The sequence below is a fragment of the Oculina patagonica genome, chromosome 11 (assembly GCF_052425735.1).
Source record: "Oculina patagonica isolate OP01 chromosome 11, crgOcupat, whole genome shotgun sequence".
NCBI classification, from domain to species: Eukaryota; Metazoa; Cnidaria; class Anthozoa; order Scleractinia; family Oculinidae; genus Oculina; species Oculina patagonica.
Window position 1 is genome coordinate 2,025,022 of NC_135768.1, and position 20,734 is coordinate 2,045,755.

Below are 20,734 nucleotides of genomic sequence, written 5' to 3' on the forward strand. Positions count from 1 at the left end.
AACACAATCAAACACCATCAAACACAATCCAACAAGGTGTCCAAACGAAAAATGTTTGGTCACCAAACAATGTTTGATCATCTTGATCATATCGCCAAACATTTCCCGTTGGGACAGGCCTTAAAAGTAACGAAAGCCCTTGCGTTCTGCAATCTGCATTCTGCGTTCTGCAAAATAGTCAAAATAACCCTGCCGGGTTTAATACGCTTCTGCATGGATTCCAAAATTGCACGGCACGGTCGCACCAGTCAATTCCAGCAGTGCCCATCCCCCCCCCCCTGGGCTAACCCCCGGGCATTAGCATTTCTTTAAAAAAAAATTGGCAAATTCCCCGGGGTGGGGATGAAGGAACCGGGCAAATGCTCTCGATAGGTGATATAAGAATATAATACAAGTTGTTGTTTCTTAGCAATGAAGAAATATCTAAAATTGAGAAAATATACCTTTAAAAACATCCACGAGCTTTTCTAGTCCTTCATGAACTAGCTAATCTGCAATGTAGTCCACGTCTTGGCCTATAAAGAGTCTATAAACGCCTCCATCACGAATACGCGACTCACTCCACGGTTTTGAAAGCACGTGTCAAATGCCCGGGGGTCAACCCGAGGTACGCAATGCCCCACCCTCGGGACGAGCAACATTAGGAAATGCGTAGACTTAAAAAGGTTGGCGTATCTTCGGCGTGGTGTGTACCTTATTCTTACTAATTTTCGTGTGTACTTAATTTCGCGAAAATTCGAGAGCCGAATTTCGTGAGTATTAATTTTCGCGATTGCAAGAAAAATTAGAGGGAAAGTGTATTAAATTTCGCGATTTTGTCAGTGTTTTATGGATCAGTCGTCAAAGACTAAGGAACTACTGGAAATACACAAAGGTTTGGCTCAATGTAACTACAAGGAGCCTACAAACGAAAACTTTAGTGACTTTACTAAAGAGGTTTTGAACTATTTACAAGCTCGCAACAGTAATCAGAGGAAGGGTGCTAGTGAAAAACAAGACGGAAAGATATTTTTAAAGGTAAATAGTCGTAGTTCCAAACATTTAAAATTTTTATTGTTTTGATATAAACTATGGTATTAATTTTCGCGTGTTTAAAGTCTGCGCAATGCTTTTTTCGTGTGTACTAAATTTCGCGATTATTTTGAAATGGCGAAAATCGCGAAAATTAGTAAGAATAAGGTACACAGAATTATGCACCCTGGGAACCCGGAAATGACCCTGCATTGCCATTTTCCAAGTATTTAGGCAGATAATTCATCCAACTAGTACATTTATTACTAACCTTCTTAAAATGTAAGTTCTTTTTGCCCGGTTCAGGGAGACAGCAAACAAACGGCACGAAAAATATCGCGAGCAAAAACACAAAATATAGCCCGCCCGCCGCCATCTTTTTTTCGAAGTGCTTTCAGCATCACGCATGGGCATTAGAAGTTGATGACGTTTGAGTTTGTCAGGGGTAGGGAGAGGATGTTTTCTTCACAACTCAAGATGGCGGACGGTAGTGGCTTGTGTTGTCCCTTCCAACACAACTTTATATAGTTGTACGTAAAATCAAGCTGAGCGTTGGGGACAGCATTGAGGTATTTCTTAACATAGGGTTCTATAGTTGCGACAAAATGCTATTTAAACGAGGAGAACGTTTTCTCAAGAAACTCTGCAAGGCCAGGAATTCAGTTAGATTATGTAACTCACTTTTTGATTTCATCACCACACTTTGTTTAGTTCAGTAAGATTACTTATCATGTGTAAGTGCCAGACCGTACAATTGTATTTTATTAACGAGATTGTAAGGATACTGACTGAACACAAAGCTGTCATTTAAAGTTGTTGTTTTGAATCTCTTGGTTAAAAGAGGAATTAATCTACAGCAGTACAGCTTACACAATAATTCTAAGCTGTAGTTAACTCTGACTTACAACATTCAAGATAGCAAGTTTGACAAAACAGATGTACACTGTGCAAATACATGTTAATGTCTTGTTCCCTGTTGAATATAATTATTATTATGAAGTAAATAACAACACAGGATCTGTCAGGTTCTAAACTCTCTGACTTGACCTGTTCCTGTTCTTTTATCTATCCAAGTGATAAACCAAACCAAACTTAAAGTCGTTTTGTCAGGAATCTTTCGACTGCTTCTTACACACCAGGCGTAGTCAATCGATAGGAATCGATATCGGAAATCAATCGATACAATCGATATCACTCGATATCAATCACTGATTGATATCGATTGATATCGGTAATCGATAACAATCGAACTCACAAAAAATATTTTTTATCGATTGATAAAATTGATAACAATCGATAGCAATCGATAAAATCACTAAACCCAAGAAGACCCTTGAGAAAAATTCGTCTCAAATATGTTACATGCCGTTTATACGTCCTAGTAAAAGTAAATGATGCGAGATTGGCGTTTAAGTGGTAAACATTTGATTATTCAGATTATTTGGAGTATCTTAAGTCCTGCCGGAGTCTAGGCAGAATGTTTGTCAGGAGATCCTCTTGGTTTGTGTTTCTTGGGTTGTCCAGCCATCCCAGCGCTCTCGATTGCATCTTGGATCTCTTTCATAGCGTTCTCACGTAGATGAAAATCCAACATGATCGATCCTATAAATGCACGGATATTGAAGCCCTCCTGAACAAAAAAAATCAGTCGGTTGCGCTCTAACGATTACCGTCATGATGAAAAGCACTTCCAAACAAAATGTTTTTCCAATTCCCGAATCGAGCATTGGTTTTATGACGACCAAAAACACAGAAAGTTACTGCTTTTTTTATATGTGTTGTTCCTAATCAAAGTTTATGGAGCAAAAGTGATTGCTTCTGTACTACTGGATTATTTTTTATTTCTTGCTTACGCTGCGATTGATTGCGATTACGATTCTTCTTAATGCAATTAAGTGAAATCATAAAAACACTGATTCTTTTGTTTATTTAGCTTCATATTTATGGAGTTGCTATAGCGAGACTAGAGGGTTGCACGGCCGCAACATCTTGTTCAGGGGGGGGGGGTTGGGGGCTGATCTTGTTCTTCTTTGAACCGCGCTGATAAAAAAATTATGTTACTGTTATTGTTCTTGTTATTTTAGTATCAGCTTGTTGGTATTTGCAGTCGCATATCCATGATTAAATGACCCAATAAAACTATAAAAACGACACCCTGTCAATGTTTATCTTGTAGAGATTGTAAAAAATAGTTTCCGATAAAAATCGGTGACAATCGATAAAACAATCCTTATCGATTTTCATCGGAAATCGATATCAATCGAACTCACAACTTTTTACCTTTATCGATTCCTATCGAGTGGTATCGGAAATCGATATCAATCGAAGATTGATATCGATTGCTATTGATTGATATCGATTATCGGTTTATCGATTGACTACGCCTGGTACACAAGATATTTTCCCAATAATACTCACGCAAATAAGACTTACAACTCGAATCACTTCACGATTTAATGTCCCAACTCAAAGTAAAATTTCAATCACTGAGATCTCCTATTAATCGCACATGGTTTCAAAAGTCTAATCTTTTTTTTTTTTTTTTTTTTTTTTTTCTTGTAACACCTTTATTTTACTTTTCCACATGTAAACTACAAGCTAGCCTGTGACCCATATCATGATGATCCAATGTTGCAAGAATAAAAACATCCTCGTGAAAGAATGGGAAAATAAAACATGATCTGTGAACTACCAAGTGCTCTTTAAAGCATGCATTTATGATAATTCTTCATGCCACAAATTAAAATGATAAATAATGCAACTTAAATTCAACTAAGGTGAAAATGTAACACTAAGCAAGTCAAAAACATAAGTCTTTAAAAATTAGACAATAGAATGAACTTTATTGCGGTTTTCAGTGAAATGCAAACTCTGAAAGTCAATCCTCGACAATGGTTTACGCTTTTTGCTGCCGTCAATCATCTTAGCCGACCTCTCAGGAAACAGGAGCTCACTTCAACCTGATCAAAAGGTCATGTCTGTCAGTTGTAATTGGTAGATTTTGATCCATTTTGTTTGTTCCGTTTTTCATGGTTGATTGAGATATTATGATTGATGGCAGCGAAAAACGGAAAAGTCTAAAGAAAAAGTCTAATCTTGCATCACATGATTACACCTTATCACTTAGCAACCAGGGCTGTCATTAGGGGCCGTAACCCATAACACCTGTTATGTGAGAGTTCATTTGTTGTTACGGGTGAAGATGGCAGTTGGAGTTACGTTACACTTGTATACAGAACGAAATGCTATGGGTGATAATTTCAGTGTAATGGCTGCTTAGAAACTTATGACAGCCGTGGCAACAGCAACAATATAATCAAAGTTCACTTTCACGGCGCGACAGTCACGCAGTTCATTTCCAAAAGTTTCCCTTTTACCCCTGAAAATTGGTTTACATGTTCTTTTTGTGTTTCCTTGCTAGAATCCACCATGTTCATGTTTGGAAGGGGCCAAGAATGTCACCCATTTCTTGTGTGTCCAAGTTGTCCATATTCAACTGCCACTCAAGAAAGGTATTCATTCTACATATTGACAAGCCATCCATATACACATACATGAGGCCTTCCAAAGGGTAAAAGCGACAAGCGACATGACCCTGAATACTGGCGACACAGGAAAATTTTAACAGCGACAAGCAACATCATTACAGCACTGAAAAGTGACAGAGACACAATGCCACAGCAACACAATAGAGTAAAAAACAACAGCAACATTTACAGCTGTTAGCTAGGCATTTGTTTCTCAGAAACATGCAACATTGCAACACAACTACCCCACTTGGAAGGCCTCATATATGTAATGGTATATTGTTAAATTGAAACAAGATATTGTTAAATTGGCACTCGAAAAAGAAAACTTTAATTTAATTTTCCTTCCACAGCAAAGGACAATTTTTCCTTTTAATATCACTGTTACACATAACAATAATTGCATAATATCTAATTTTATTGTTTAATTTAATGTTTGTATCCTCTGAAGGGCACCAAGAAAACCAACTTTATACGAGGTTCTAGATGTTTCAGAAAAGGCAACTCTTGGAGAAATCAGGGATGCTTTTCTTACAAAATCTAAGCAGGTGATGGTTAATTTTATTTATAATGTTTTAAACATGATTATGCTTATCCTATAATCCCAATCAATCACCAATCATTCAATTGGGTTCAGTTATCAAACATAATGGAACTCACAATAAAATTTGGTCAATCGAACAAAATCAAATGTTCGACTACCAAACCGTCGGCAATCGAACAAAATCGAACATTCGATTACTGAACAGTCGGCAATGGTACTCAATCGAACGTTCAATTTCCAACCTCCTGTTTGTTTATGTTACGGACATTTTGTATGGTGCACCGTCCCCCTAATTAGTCCTGTGTGATTTACTTATTGAAAGACAGAATCTGAACAAAATCAAATTGGATTGAGTTCGATTGGTTCGAAAATCAAACTCACAGTAAAATAGATGTTCAACTTTGTTGATTACGAAACACAATCAAACGATTGGTGTTCTTTTGGGTTCGATTGATTTTGGTTTGATTTTGTTTGATTGGATACACCGAGTGTTTTGTTAGTTACTTTTTTTCTACGATGATGCTACTAAGTACTTACAGCCATATGTTGTTGTTTTTTAACTCAGTTGCACCCAGACATGAATCCACATAAACCAGAACTCCATGGAAGGTTTGTGCAGGTAAATACCATTCTTTATTTTACTAGTTTGTACTGGTATAAAGAGAGTAAGCTTAGAATACCTACACTATTGCGCCTCTCAATAACATGGCAGTGCTGAAGTTTAAAGCCTTATAACTAATGATTGCTATTTGAACCCATTGAAGTGAATGAATGGGTACCGGCGAATTAATGCTGAGGGGTAAAAGGGTTTCAAAATGTTTTGAAGTAGGTATCAGCAACTGGAAGAGTAGGCGGCTGTGACAAGTTATAGGGGGCACGCAAGGTCCCTGATGCTAGGGGGTCCGGGGGCATATTCCCCCAGAAAATTTTGAAATCTAGAAGCTCGGAAATGCCATTTTCAGTATTGATTTCAGAGTTAAATGTGACCTTCCACGCAAAAGGGGGCTTATATAAATTTCACGATGCAGCTGGTTTCACAATCATGACCGTGAAATGGATAAAAATGATCAAAGTTTCCGTAAAATTCCTAAAAAGCAGCTTGAACACTGCATGAAAATGAGGACAGGTCCTCAAGGGCTTATGACTTATGTCTAAGCTACTCTGGTTCTTCTGCAGATAAACAATGCCTATAGTGTACTTAGCAGTGCTAACCTCAGACAGGAATATGATCGAAGACTGAGAGAGACACCCGGTACCAAATCCTCGTCATCAGGAGGAAGTCCTTTTGGTTCAGTGCCACAGCACCGGTAAGGTGTCTAAATTCATGTAGTAAAATAACTACATGACTGTTCTCTAAAAACGTTTTTTGACTATGTAGGCTAGGACAAGCCCAGTTCATAAAATTAATGTAATTTGCGCAGGGTGTTTTTTAGCAGAGCTCCACTGTCAGCAGCCTGAAGGGCTGCAGAGTAGAGCCCCATAACCATAGAAATAGGAGAACTATGCATTTGATTTTTCATGGTCATCATGGCTAGTGACATGGTTTATGGGGACATGCACTTTCTGTCAATGATCAGTAAATTCAGATTTGAATATAGGGCAAAGTAAATACCAGGAAGCTCCAATTTAGGCTTGACTCAATCTATCAACTAAAGGTTTTGTGAGTGATCTACTCACTAGACCACTTACTCCGTCAAACAGCAGATTGTTAATGTGTGGATCACAAAACAAAATACACCTGGACATTAAGAAAGGGCTAATTCCAAATTAACAAACTCAATAAATTGTTTTTCTGGGTTTATGTAACAGATATTCCTAACAAAGAGATCTATGATGGACATCTTAAATTTTAACAAAGGGTTGAAGGTGATTGATGTGGAGATGAGTTTGTCAAGAGTTGTTACATGTGTCAGGTGGCACATGTCACATTGTAAATTACGCAACCTTGTTTTTGTGTTTAAAGCTTCGTTAAACCTTTTTGTTAAGGGAGTTAACATCATGAATGGCACATCTTAAAAAAGTAGCCAATTTTTACTCATGAATGCATAATGAACCAGTATAGTGGGGAAGTTTAGCCATCCTTCCATCCTTCCGTCGATGTGTTGTAAACATTATGCAAATTAGGTAACGCATTCACGAGTGGGTCATAGACCCCTTTGATTTTTTCAGGTTAGTGACAGAAATTATTTTGAATTTGTATAATTACAGGCAATCTTCGTACAATTATTATTATGAGAAGGCCACAGGTGACTCAAACTACAGGTAAACTCCTTTGTTAATTAACTCAGCAGTTTATCATATGAAACTACTAGGAATAATTGCCATTTACACACCTACAGTGTATTGAGGCACAAGAACCCCAGCTGTGCTTAATTATTATTATTTTTTTTATCTACAATATTATTTTGTGTGTAACTTCATGATTGTATTTTTTGACCAATTCAGAGTTTTTCTTAAATTTACAGACAAACAAGGCCTAACGACTTTGCATCTCCTCCGCCAGTTGTAAATGCTGCTCAAAGACAAAAATCCAACAGAATAATCATGATGGGCGCAGTTGCTTTTATGCTGATAGGAGCCACAGTACAGTATTTTGTTATAAGGTACATATTAAATTTATACTATTAAAAATATATTTTTTTATTATTTTAATCTGCATTGTGGGAGGAAGGACAGCTGGCCATGGTTAATAAGCAGATTGCACCCACTTTCAGCGTTAAGCACATAGCGGCTTTCCATCCACATCCATCTTTTGACATGCTAAACAAACAAGGCAGATCAAAATCCACCAATCACAGCCCACTAGCATGACCTGAACTTGTGGGCTCATTAGCATGAAACCAACAACTGTATGCATCCATTTTTGATTGGCTCATTTCAAACAGCATGTCGAAAGGCAATGACGAAACACGATGTTGAAAGATGGATGTAGCTATGCATGGAACACTGAAAGTGGGTGTAATTTAAGACAATGCGACTTTAGTCAGGGTTGCAAGCTAAAAGTGCAGGTAATAGTCTGGACACAACTTGATTTTAACTTCTGGTGCCTATGCTACCATCCTAACTACAAGGTCATGACAGCAATTGACATCACAACCAGAACAAGATGATGACAGACTAAACTCTGTGTGCAAACCATCATGGATATATTGCAAGGTCTTTGCTAACTCTTCCAGGGGGACTCCAACATATGAAAGAGACAGGGTTCTCATTGAAAACTTTAATTAAATCCCTAAAGTGGACCAATCTGGGCATGGCTCAAGCCCTTTTAAACCCCTTAAATATACCATTTTCCATGCCTGATTGATCTAGACTTCCAACACAGCATGACTGCAGTGTTTAAAATATTTCTTCACATGCAACCCTAAATAAGACCTTGAGAGCTTAATATAATTATAGAGGATATTACACGGTTGCGTGGAGATATGAAATTTATCTTCGAGTGTTCAAATCGATATCTCACGAGTGAGCGCAGCGAACGAGTGGGATATCGATTTGAACACTCGAAGATAAATTTCATATCTTCAAGCAACCATGCAATATTCTGTTTATTATATAAACCTACTAATTACGATGCTTTTGACGATTTTCCGAAGATTTCCGACCATATTCCGAAGATTTCCGAAGATTTGCAAAATGTTGTCCGAAGGTTGTACGAATGTTTCCGAGCATTTTCCGAACTTTTCCGAAAATTTCTGAAGATATCGGAAGATTGCCGAGGAAGATCCGAAGATGTCTCGACTTAATATCGATTTACTTTGGCTCCTTCAGCATTGAAACAGGGCAAACTTGTCAGAAAAAATCGATATCTTCACATGTGAAGATAACATGTTATTTTCACGTCTGAAGATATGATTTTTTTGCGCGAAAGATTTCCTGGTATTTCACTGATGTTTATATAATAAATTGTTCTCTTGGCCTTCCGTCCTGAACATCCTAAGTCAGACCCAAATCCATTGTTTACACCCTTAAGCAAGACGATGAGCATCTCTGTCGTAAGAGTTCCCCCACCCCCACCCCCAATTCTTAAGAGGTGGGAAGGAGAATGACGCTTGAGAACAACTTTCATGTGAGACATGATTTTCTGTTTCTCTAACCAGGACACGTCATAACCACATCAGAGCACAAGCTGATGAATCAAGCCGTAAAGCCCATCAGCTGTATGCAGAAGCAAGGGAGAGAGCAAGGTATGTGATCATGAGAAGAAGTGTGAGAAAAAGTTGTGTTTAGTTCCTCATAGATCTGTTGCACAAGTCACTACAGGTCATGTCAAGACTTTGCCGACTGCTGGCATGAACTAGGCCCTTTTGTTTCTCACACCCTGAAATTGCCAGATCTTAAAATTGGAATCAAAGTGTTTTTGTACTATAAAGAGCGATTTTCACTTGAGTGTCCAATGAAAGTAATTTGCATTTGCTTTAGTTTTACATTTCTAACTATGCATAGTGATGCACTTAAAAAACTTTCACCACTTTCTTAACCAATTAAAAACAATTGTGACTTGCTCTCACATTTGTGCACGGCAGCGTGCAGTGAGCAGCCTGTTTCCTACACTTGGGCTAGCTTCATATATAAGCTTGGGGTTTCACTGGATTGTCTGCATCCCATGTTAACGGACAATAATTATTATTATTGTAAGTTATTATTATTTAGTGATTACTTTGGTTTTCAGTGATTATACTTTAGTTAGTGATTACTTTGGTGATTACTGGTTTATGAAACTCAATTGAAAATCGTTCTGTTGAATGAAAAATGGAATAAAGGTTCCCTTTTCCTACACGGCAACAGCTAGATTGCATTCTCAATATCAGCTGGTAAACAATCTTGATATAATGGCAGCAAGTTGTTATTGTTAGGTATTATGTTCGGTTTAAACACTCAAGCCAGTATGCTTTTTATCATCCTCTGATACACATTGTGAATCACAATTTGTTTCTCAACAAAGGTCAATCAAAAAATCAATCTTGTTCATGGTTATTAATAATAGGTGTAAGGCTGAAAAATAACCACCTGAGGACTTGATTTTTCTGGCTAAAATTAAAGACTGTGTCTGGTTAGACCTTTCTTTTAATGTGACCCAAATTTTCTGCTTGTGATCAAGAAAAGTTTGCCTGTTGGAAAATTTTATAGCTACATCCTTGTTTTTACAAAAGTTTCAAACTTAAACCAATTCAAACACAATACATCAAATTCATTCAGTGATTTTTTTTTCAGAACAAATGGTCTTAAAAAACAACTTGAGCTTCTAGTATCTCATCATACTGGACTTGAAAAAGTATCGGCAACAAAGGCACTGCAGCGGCTTTTTGGTGATAAAAAATAAATAAATACAACTACAGTAACTCTACATTTTGTAAATAGATATGTCAGATAATAATTATGATCAAGCTCTGGTTTTTTAGCCAACATCATATTTTTATTAGGTGGACAGACTAATAATATATTTACTAGGCATTTTTAGGAAGTAAATTAATAATGTTGGATAAACGAACATATTTGTAAAGTTTAACATTAGTTCATCGAACACGATGTTAGTTGAAACTTGATTTTTCTGGCAGAGCTTGACACAAAATAAACAAATTAAAATACAGTTGAATCCCGATAACTCGAACCCTCAGTAACTCGAACTCCCGCTAACTCGAACCTTTTTCGATTCCCCTTCAGGTCATTTTCTTACTAATTTTACCCTCGATAACTCGAACTCCCGATATCTCGAACCTTTTTCGATTTCCCTTGAAGGTTCGAGTTATCAGGAGTCGACTGTAATTCCTTTTACTGGTGTCATATTTGGAAAATTAAATGCAAGTTGAATTTAGTAATTCATCTTTTTTAGCAAAAAAGAGTTGTGAAAATTGAGTCATACATACATTTAGAGCAGATTGCATTAAAACTACTGTAAAATAATTTTCCCAAATTTATGTGAACTATCCATTAATGTAAATATTATACAATAAATTAATTAATAAAAATGTGTGTCACCTTGGTTGAAATACTTGCAAAGTATTAAATTAAAAATGATAAATTTTAAACACAACCTGTTAAGTTCTATTGTTCTTGTCCATTCAAATGAAAGTATTCAGCAGTACTTTCATGTGGTACTTTTTTTTATGCAGGGTTCAAACAGGTCAGCGATCATGGAAAACCTGGAAAGTCATGGAATTTTAGAATTTCATTTTCCAGGCCTGGAAAGTCATGGAAAATGGTATTGATATATTGTGCAGTACAAAATAAATTAGGCAGGTTATTTTTTGTGAGGAAAAGGTTAAAAATGTACCCAATCAAGATAATTTTTGAAAATTTCCAGGAAAAATGGTCAAAGTTAGCTAATGGAAAACTTTGAAAAGCCATGGAAAAGGTCATGGAATTTCAAAAGCTCAAAACTAGAGTATGAACCCTGTTAGCTATACAAGGTGTACCATTCTTACTTTTAAGCCTGTGGACCAAACCCTAGTCTGTGACCATTCAAATGAAAGATATTGAGCAATTCTTTCATGTGGTACTGTTTATTTTGCTGTACAAGGTGGTTCTAACTTTGAAGTCAGTGGATGAAACCCTAGTCTCCCCGCAGCCGTTTTAGTGCGTCACGCAACGCTCCTCCCCACAAAAACCGGCTGCGAGGGAGACTAATGAAACCCTTGTGTGTGACTGTACATAAAATAGCTGTTGAGCCATTCTTTTGTTAACTTAAATTGTTTCTCCATAGTGCAAAAACTAAAGATAGAATTTAGATGTTTTTCCGATAATGGAATTATAAACTTTGAACAGTTCTTTTGAAAGTGTATATATGTAGTTTAAGCATGTAGGTCTCATAGCACTAATTAAATTAAACAAGATTGCAAGGAAAGGACTAAATTTTATTGAAAATTATTATTTTTAAATCATATAATAATAATATAATGTTATTTGCCATAATAATATTATATTTAAGTATAAAAATTAGCGAAAATAAGCCTGGTCGTTTTGTTTTCTTTTTTTTTTTTTTTTATATTTTTTATATTTTTGTTTTTTTTTTTTTTTTATTTTTTTTTTTTTTTTTTTTTTTTTTTTTTTTTTTTTATTTTTTTTGTATGTTTATTTTTTTTTTTTTTTTTTTTTTTTTTTTTTTTTTTTTTTTTTTTTTTTTAATATTATATTTCATCCATATAAACAGGTGATAAGTGGCTACTTTTCTAACAATAAGAACTTTTTTAACATTCTGTTAGAAAGTTCGGATAGGTGCAAGTTCTCTTTATTTTATAAATAGTTTTTAATAAAAATATACATGTAAAAATATCGCAATTATAACAATTTGGACGAGAAAGGAGTCTGCCCATGATTGCTAAATGTGTAGTATTCTTGACTATTAGGTGTTCTAGGCTTGATTCGTTTTGGATAGACTGCAAGACCCTAAAACTGCGTAGAGGGAATGCAAGTTATTTGCTTAATAAGCTTACGGATCACTGCTTGTGGCTTTGTAATTCACTGTTCAAAGATGCCTATTTTTGCATTCACTCTACAGAGTTTTGAGAGTAAACTACATTGTGATTGATGTACTTTAGTTGCAGTAGATGGATTAATGAGCTGTCTTTGATGCTCACTTTGTTTGACAATGTATATGCTAAATTGCACTCATTACCCATCAGGTCCTGATATCCTACAAATTCTCCTGACAGGTCTTTATACATTTCTTGTGATATCAGTAGAGAGAATTTGATTGTATAAGAAGATTGCCCCTTATTGATCAATTTCCTTATTCTCGTGACCCACTGTACTCACACCTGACTTCATAGTGTTACGTATTTTGGGGAGAAAATAGATGAAGATCATATATTGTTATGGTTTAGGGTTAAAATGAGTAAATATATTACATTTAGCTGAGCCAAATATATCCATACATTTCTGGCAGGAACTATTATCTGATAAATTACCTTGTTTGAAGGGAGACTGCTGTGAAATTTGTGTCTCTATATACAGCGATAGTGACACTCGTCATTGATAGTAGAGACTGTGAACAATCCCTCTACTTTTTGTGCTGAAATTGTTAGGCCATCACATTAGATACGAAGAGCTGCCATTTTGAATAACTTGGCAAGCGAAATCTGGAGAGAGGACAAAATTCTCTGGGTGCTGAGGAAGAGGGGCAGGAAGGAGTTCTGGCTCTTGTCCTCTTTCTATACTTTGCTCACAAAATCATTTAAAATTGCAGCTCTCTCAGACTCGTACCCAGGCAATGGGGGGCGAGAAGAGGACAGGAATAAGGGCGCGGGGGCAGCAATAGCGACTGGGTGAGTCGCAGCTCCCTGATCAACATGACTACGTGACAATTTCAGTGGAAAAATTAGAGGTACTGTTGTCAGTGCAAGAAATGTACTATACATTACATTTTATTATTTAACAGTTCTGAAAATTGTGCCAAAGGAAGTGATTACTATGTAGTCAAGTTGTTTCAGTTTCCAAAATATAAAATGTTTTCACTTGACATTTTGATTGGCGAAACAACACAGAAATGCTGTGCAAGTAAAATTATATTAATTAAAGTCTTATCTAAAAGTAATTGGACCAAAGGTTACTATTAATAGTTTACAAGTTATTGTTAAAACGAAACAACAAAAATAAAAATAAACCTGTACATGCACTTGTGACTGCTTTGAATACACACCAAAAATGTTCATAAATTATAACGTTAACCGCTGTTTTGTTAACTCCTATGTGACGTTTGGGTATATTTATAATATGTAATATATTAAAATTGTGCTCTTGTAAGTTCTGTCCAAGTACCTTCAGTTGGTACTACATTCTATTAACACTGGTATGAAGCCTTTACTGTCTTTCACTGAAGGGCTGACGTTATATGTAATAGTTGGTTGTAAAAAGGTCATTGGGGTGCCAAACCATAGCATGGTACCTTTATTGCAGTTTCCAGTGAAATGCGAACTCTGAAATTCAATCATCAACCAACATTTTGCTTTTTTTTTCCCTTCATTTTTTTTGCGGACCCCCCGGGAAACAGGAGTTTCTTCAACGGGGCCCGGGGCCTTTCTTTTTTTTTTTTGGTTTTTTTTTTTTTTTTTTTTTTTTTTTTTTTTTTTTTTTGTGCCCCCCCCCATAATTTTTATTAAAGGCCACAAAAAAACCCATTATTTTTGTTTTTAATTTAAAACTCCCAATTCAAAAAAAAACAAAAAAGTATGACACAAACTTATCCTTTGTTGAGCATTACGTAATCAAAACAATAGTATCCACGATCTGTTGGAAAAACTGTAGGGGTTTGAATCCAAGGCTCTTTGAAAATAGTCAATGCTCGCATGCTTGGTAACATGTTTTGAGCATATTCAAAATTTAACAACTGGAGTACGAAGCATGTCTTTTTGTTGAAAGAATTGTTTTTTGTTACTGAGAACAACCGAAATGTCTAGTTCCTTTCAATTTCTGTTCATACATGTGAGTGGCAGCTAACTTTGTGATCCACTCATAGAAAGCCTATGCTTTCATGTAAAACTACAATAATATTTTAAGCGTTAAATATTGCTAGATACCCCTTTGAAATTAAACATGACACTGTTCATTCTAGTCAAACAAAAACATTTTTGTTCTTGACATGCATAATTATTTTCAGCAACGTCTATGCCCTCTTTTTATAACCAAAAGTACTTTAAACCAGTCAACAGCACCATTTTGTGACGACCCTCCTTTATTCCACCGAGTGTGCCTTCCCGCATTTTGACTTGGGTGTAATGAATTTCCATTTGCGCTCCTGTTATCTGACGTGAACTTTTTACTGCAGCGGCATTCGACCGCTGCTTGTTCTTAAGCAGCGTGTCCATTCCATCATTTAGATAATCCTCTGTCTTTGTCAAGGTCACAATCATTTAACAGCTTTTTGCCGCACTTTCTTCCTCTTTTAATGTTCCCAAGAATTTTTTTCATGGTAGGTGTGAGAAATTCATTGGATACAAGCAGTTTGTCTCTGTTACTATCCAGTCGATTAAATTTCCAGATTAAAACTTGATTGTCTGTTAGGTATGTACCAAGAAAATGAAGGTCTCCTGATCTGGCACTCCGACGCTGATTTCTTATCAGAGTTTCTGAAAAAAAAATTAATTATTTATCAGTTGACAGTAATGGTAAAGTCCGTATCCGGGGCTAGTGGCCTATCAGGCTGCTGCTTAGCATTTCTACCCCCACCCCCTCTCCTAGGAAGGAGTGCTAGACATTACAGGGTTACACCCCCCTCCACCCTCCCCAATCATCTGTCATTTAACCATCACTATGAATTTTCTACATCTGTGTGGAGAGAGGTGCTGTAACAGTAAAGTGTCTTTCCCAAGAACACAACACAGTGACCCAGACCAAGGGCGTAAACCTGGAATGCCTGACCTGAAGTCTAGTGAGCATTTAACTTTTACCGGCAGGTCCCTGTGCCTCCTACCCTTTAGTTGACAGTACATACATGTAGCGTTTGATAGAGAGAGCTTGTTAATTAATCAGTGCAGTGATCATTTATAATTAAATTGTTATGTATATAACCTGTATTTATTCCTAGTTCAGTAATTAATTCTGAACATGGCATAATTATAATTATTATATATATAAGGAAAAGGCAAATAAGGCTAATTATCCAAGTAGTGGAATAATTAATTATTATTTAATAATTTTATTATTAATAAATTTATCATCATCCTCATGTACCTGATTGATCCTCGTCACCAGTGGGAGAATCTTCCTCCACTTCCTTTCTAAATAATCTGAGCATATTTCTTCTAAATGATGTCCACAGATCATGTGCACATTCTAGGTAAAAATAAATAAATATAATATGTTAAGAAGTGGTTTTGCAGCTAAGAGGACAATGGTCCTTGGGGACTTGCAGGGCAAGAGAATAAATAACTAGTACACACAATGCATAAAAACTAATTTTCTCACCTTTTTTCACTAAACTAGTTGAATTGTCTTTGGCCACTAAATTAAAGAACAAAAACAGAAAAAATATGTTAATTAACATAATTTTATCCTGTACATATCTAGGGAATGCCTTAGTCATAAAGGAAATTATACAGTTCACATCATAATGTACTATTTGCATAATAACATTAAAATATTTTTTATAATCCCTAAAGTTCTCTGCAAGCAATCCAGACCTAAGTTGACAGCTATATCTATGCACGCTTTACGAACCATATATCACACTCCTCATAAATATAAATGGCAGAACCTTTGTTGCTACAATAGCTATCTCTCTGCACACATTGCAGACCTATGTTGCCAGCTACATCTAAGCAGTCATTGCAAAGCTATCTTGCTCTCCCTACACACTGAAGAACCTTTGTTGCTTAATTAGCTTTTCTCTGCCTCACTGGGTTTTTGCTGGTTGCTAGCTAACTCTCTGCACACATTGCAGACCTATGTTGCCAGATAACACTCTCCTTGCTTTGCCGACCTATAATGTTATCTGTTCACACTGTAGACTTTAATTTGCACAATGGCACAAATGTTCTGAGCCACCCTATTATTGGCAGTACTTAATAATTAAGATACAAAAAAAAATTCCTCAACTTACTATACTTCCAACAATCAAGGGATGTAGACTTTGTTGTTGTGTCAGGTATTGGTTTGCCAGTATCCACGTCAACACACCAGCAATAGCCGATAGAGTAATGGCATTGAGTTGGAGAGTACGAGCCATCACTAGCGCATCTTGGCAGGTACGGTTGGTTTGCACCTGAAGAATGCTTGCTTGATTTCAGTGCTGCTAAATATTCTCCTGTGCACTTCTTTATTTCTGTTGATCAAATAGAGAAAAATTACGTCAAGACTGTTACAGTAGTTTTATAAGTGTATCAATATGATGTAGTTCAGATGACCTATGCTACACTAACTAAAGAAACAGGTACATAAAGTGTACTTGTGCCTCCTGCTCTTAACATACTGAGTTAATATTTCACAGTAGCACTAGTACCGACAGCCCTCTATTTTCTCAACATATTTTTCACCCCCTTCTTGTACTTTATTCTCCCAGCCGCTTCGCTCGCCATTTCTTTCGCATTCTTTTGTGTTGAAAAATAGGGTCTGTGAACAGTCTATTCAATACACTGTATGCATCACTCCTAAACCCGAGTGTGAAACTTTAAAGTTATCATCATTGTGTGTGGAAACAGTTTTGATTAAGAGCAAAATATGCACATGCATCTTCACATAGCAAGTCTGTTTCATCATGTTTGCATTTTATAACTGTAATTAACAAGCCTCCAACTCCTAACTCCTCTTTTTTTTTAGCACAGGCTGATGTCAGCTCACAGATCTAGAACATTTGGCAAAAGTTAAGGAAGGATCGATCTGTCAAGGCTACATCTCAATTATTTACGACAGTGGCACAACCTTACCTTTTACTCCAAAACATGTATACCACTCATTAAGTGATATCTTGTAGTCCCTGTCCTTGTCGCAGTAGGCCACAAAAGTACGGCTGCACTTTTTGGGATGGATGGACTTTTTAGTTATCTTGAGAAAATTATGCAGCTCCCTTATCTCCAGCATATAATCAGCATTTGCATCAAGGTGGGTGAATTTCCAGAGTAAAAGATGAACTTTTCCCATGCTGTCAGATTGACCTAAAAATAGTAAGCCATGGGGCCTGTTTAATAGACTTTTCACTAATAAGCAGTCATTTTTAAAATTTAATGAAATTTTAAAATAATAAAATTAATTATAATCTAGCAGCATAGTTAAGTAATGCATGCAATGAAAGATTGCAGCTACATGGCCTTCTGCAAGCATTGCATGCCTACAAGACTTGATAATTTTGCTCCATCATAGAAAATCTCCAATTTTTTTTTCAGTTTTCCTAGCCAACAGTCCAATGACACCCAGTTATACTTCTGGGTGGAGGAAGAAAACACAGTGGCCCCACCCAGCGCTCAAACGCAGTCCACTGCACTAACCATTAGCCAAATACTGCACTTTCACACATAAAATCCAATTAGGACAATTAGTTAATTAATGATATCCGATCGAAATTCACATTACCTTGAACTTTATCTGCAGAAGTTGGAGAAGACCTTTGAACATATTCCATGAATTCGTCAGACAGGAACTTCACCAGCTTTTCATTATAAGCAGCACGAACCTCTTTTGAACAACCTGAAACACAACAAATAAATCATTATTGACCTGTCATAATTTTCAAGGATTTCTGTTCATAATTCACTCACATTGAGTGTAATATATAAGTCCTTTTACTCTCACCTTTACAATTAGTGCAGGGTTTTACTGACTTCCAGCCCTTTGCTACTGGTTTCTCCGATGGCTGAGCTACAAATAAAGAGGAGAAAACGTTTATAAGTCGATAATGCAAAGGTATTTTCAGTTCTAGGGATCATACCTAGGAGGCAGATGGCTTATCAGTTAGCAGGTGACTCAGGATTCTGTAGCAAAAGCAACTAGAAGAATTGTTTAGTTTCCCCCTGGATGGGATGCTAGCCATAGATTATTGAAGTTTACCTTCCCCCCACCCCCGGCCCAACCCTGCTGTATTTATTTTTCACATTAAATGCCTGCTTATACTCCTTGCTGAATATTATTAGTCTTGCCCAATCCCCTAACTCAACACAATGACCCTTTAAAGGATTTGAACATGGTCCTCTTGTAAATGTAAATGTAATTTATTTACCCACGTGACACGGAAGAGCTCAGGAGATCGTTAAGATGTGTACATGCATCCAAGATCGAATTGGAATTTGGAGTGTTGGTTTTTGTGGAGGGAGGAAAACCGGAGAACCCGGAGAAAAACCCTCGGAGCAGGAATGAGAACCAACAACAAACTCAACCCACATATGGCACCGAGCCGGAATCGAACCCAGGCCACATTGGTGGGAGGCGAGCGCTCTCACCACTGCGTCACCCCTGCTCTTGACGCAGAATCAATTATACACTGTGGGTCTGCCTGACTCGCATGTTTTGAGGAAGTACCACTTATTTCCTTCCACTTTTTAGACCATAAATTACAGCTAACTTTTTATTTCACTGACAATTTTTAGGGCCATAATTTATAATAACTTGTAGAAACTCACTGTGTGAAATTGACGGACAATTTGGTTGTCGAAGACGCACTCTTGTTCCTTGAATTTCTTTCCCATTACTGTCTACGCACCAACAATAACGTGAAGTATTTAAGCATTGCACTTGACGATAACTGCCATCTGCTTCGCACTTTGGAACAAAGACACCCAACATGATAAGATCTTTTGATAAGGCGTTTGTCAATGCTTGTTGTCTTTCGCGGAGACACTTGGATGTTATTGGTGATACCAAGTTGCCATCTGCAGGCAAAGGAAACATTCTTGTACCTGCAATGATATAAAAATATTAATTATTGTTTACACATTTATTTATGCACTCAAGCAGGTCCTAATCATTTTTTGCCATGTTATGGAAAAGGTCAGGTTTGGTTTTAAACACCCAATATTAATATTATGTAGTTTTCATAAGTGTGCAAAGAGCTGCAGCTACATTGCTCTCTGCACACATTGCATGCCTATAATGCTAGTATGATAGGTCTGCAATGTGTACATAGAGCTACAGCTGCATAGCTCTCTGCACACATTGCATGCCTATAATGCTAATATGATAGGCCTGCAAAGTATGCAAATAGCTATAGCTTCATAGCTCTCTGCACACATTGTGAGCCTATAATGCTTTTGTAGGCCTATTTGGTTCTCTCTCTATAATACAATATTCCCTCATTAATCTTTGGCTTTTAAACCCTCTTCCCCCTCCCTGTTGAGATAGTTTTCCAGTGACCTATCTTGGAGTGGATATCGATATTTATTGGAACCGCACAATTCTAACCTTTGCATTTTCCTTTATGAATCATCTTGACTCTGTGGCCACTGCACTTTGCTAACTGCAGTAAGCAGCGACTGCTGTAGGTTCTTCCATCACTGCCGCACACTGGATTGGCCCCAGACTCATCAGTTGAACACTGCGTTCTGCACATAGCTGCAACCTCCTGAAAAAAATCAAACACCTACATCAACTTAGGAAATTAATTTAAACATGCTGTTATACTCCTCTTTTAGGTTACTTTAGTCTACTGTAGACTTTAACCAGAATCTTGTCAGTGTTTCTGGTAATGATGAGTGACTATTATCCCTGATTATTTCCCAAACTCAGTACAGTCAACCTCGCACGGACCCCGGGAACGGCCCAACTGCTGCGAGAGGGTCAAGGGAGAGACAGAATGCTGAAAAACGGAAGGAAGGAACCATCACCAGGTGCCCGAGGAGGGTCCGTAGAGGTGTCCATTAAGAGAGAGTTGACTGTATCTTAAAATATTTCAACTTGTGGAAATTAGTGAGATTTTATTAAATTGGAACTTGAAGCATAGGCATAGGCTCCTTACCCTCCCCTCCCCCCCCTTGACCTCTCCATACCTCAACCCTCAACTGGGAAATCTGTAATCTGTCACTTAGAGCTTTAACTTTTTTGCCATAAATCAATTACATGTAATGCTCCCAGAATGCAGCAAATAGCATCTCAGAGAACTAGATTTCTAAATTAATTCTAAATTCATGCATCCCCTTAAGAGTGGGCTCCTGACTGCCCCCATCCCTTCCCCCCCCAAGTTGCCATGCCGACTGCTACTGTCCAGAATTTCCTGGATTTGCTCCTAGATAAG

At 37.0% G+C, this 20,734-nt stretch overlaps 3 protein-coding genes across 3 annotated transcripts in view; 1 reads left to right on the forward strand and 2 right to left on the reverse strand.

Annotated features, from left to right (window-relative positions):
* The window catches only part of LOC144629429 (transmembrane protein 87B-like), a 32,470-nt gene extending 31,026 nt beyond the window's left edge, over nt 1–1,444 (reverse strand). The window contains exon 1 of the mRNA XM_078487633.1: nt 1,283–1,444. Within this exon, the coding sequence (XP_078343759.1) occupies nt 1,283–1,387 (105 nt within the window). The 5' untranslated portion in view covers nt 1,388–1,444. The remainder of the gene's footprint in view (nt 1–1,282) is intronic.
* Nucleotides 1,442–11,072, forward strand: LOC144629445 (dnaJ homolog subfamily C member 4-like). The gene is made up of 9 exons (XM_078487649.1): nt 1,442–1,580; nt 4,433–4,523; nt 4,990–5,086; nt 5,648–5,701; nt 6,259–6,389; nt 7,291–7,344; nt 7,548–7,685; nt 9,183–9,269; nt 10,297–11,072. Exons 2-9 carry the CDS (start codon nt 4,441–4,443, stop codon nt 10,403–10,405), a joined length of 753 nt encoding a protein of 250 aa, XP_078343775.1. The 5' UTR covers nt 1,442–1,580; nt 4,433–4,440; the 3' UTR covers nt 10,406–11,072.
* Nucleotides 11,073–14,251: 3,179 nt separating this feature from the next.
* The window catches only part of LOC144629431 (SPARC-related modular calcium-binding protein 2-like), a 30,100-nt gene continuing 23,617 nt past the window's right edge, over nt 14,252–20,734 (reverse strand). The window contains 10 exon segments of the mRNA XM_078487636.1: nt 14,252–14,893; nt 14,896–15,146; nt 15,751–15,852; nt 15,985–16,020; nt 16,619–16,840; nt 17,442–17,669; nt 18,085–18,198; nt 18,304–18,369; nt 19,128–19,403; nt 19,906–20,065. Of these exon segments, the coding sequence (XP_078343762.1) occupies nt 14,837–14,893; nt 14,896–15,146; nt 15,751–15,852; nt 15,985–16,020; nt 16,619–16,840; nt 17,442–17,669; nt 18,085–18,198; nt 18,304–18,369; nt 19,128–19,403; nt 19,906–20,065 (1,512 nt within the window). The 3' untranslated portion in view covers nt 14,252–14,836.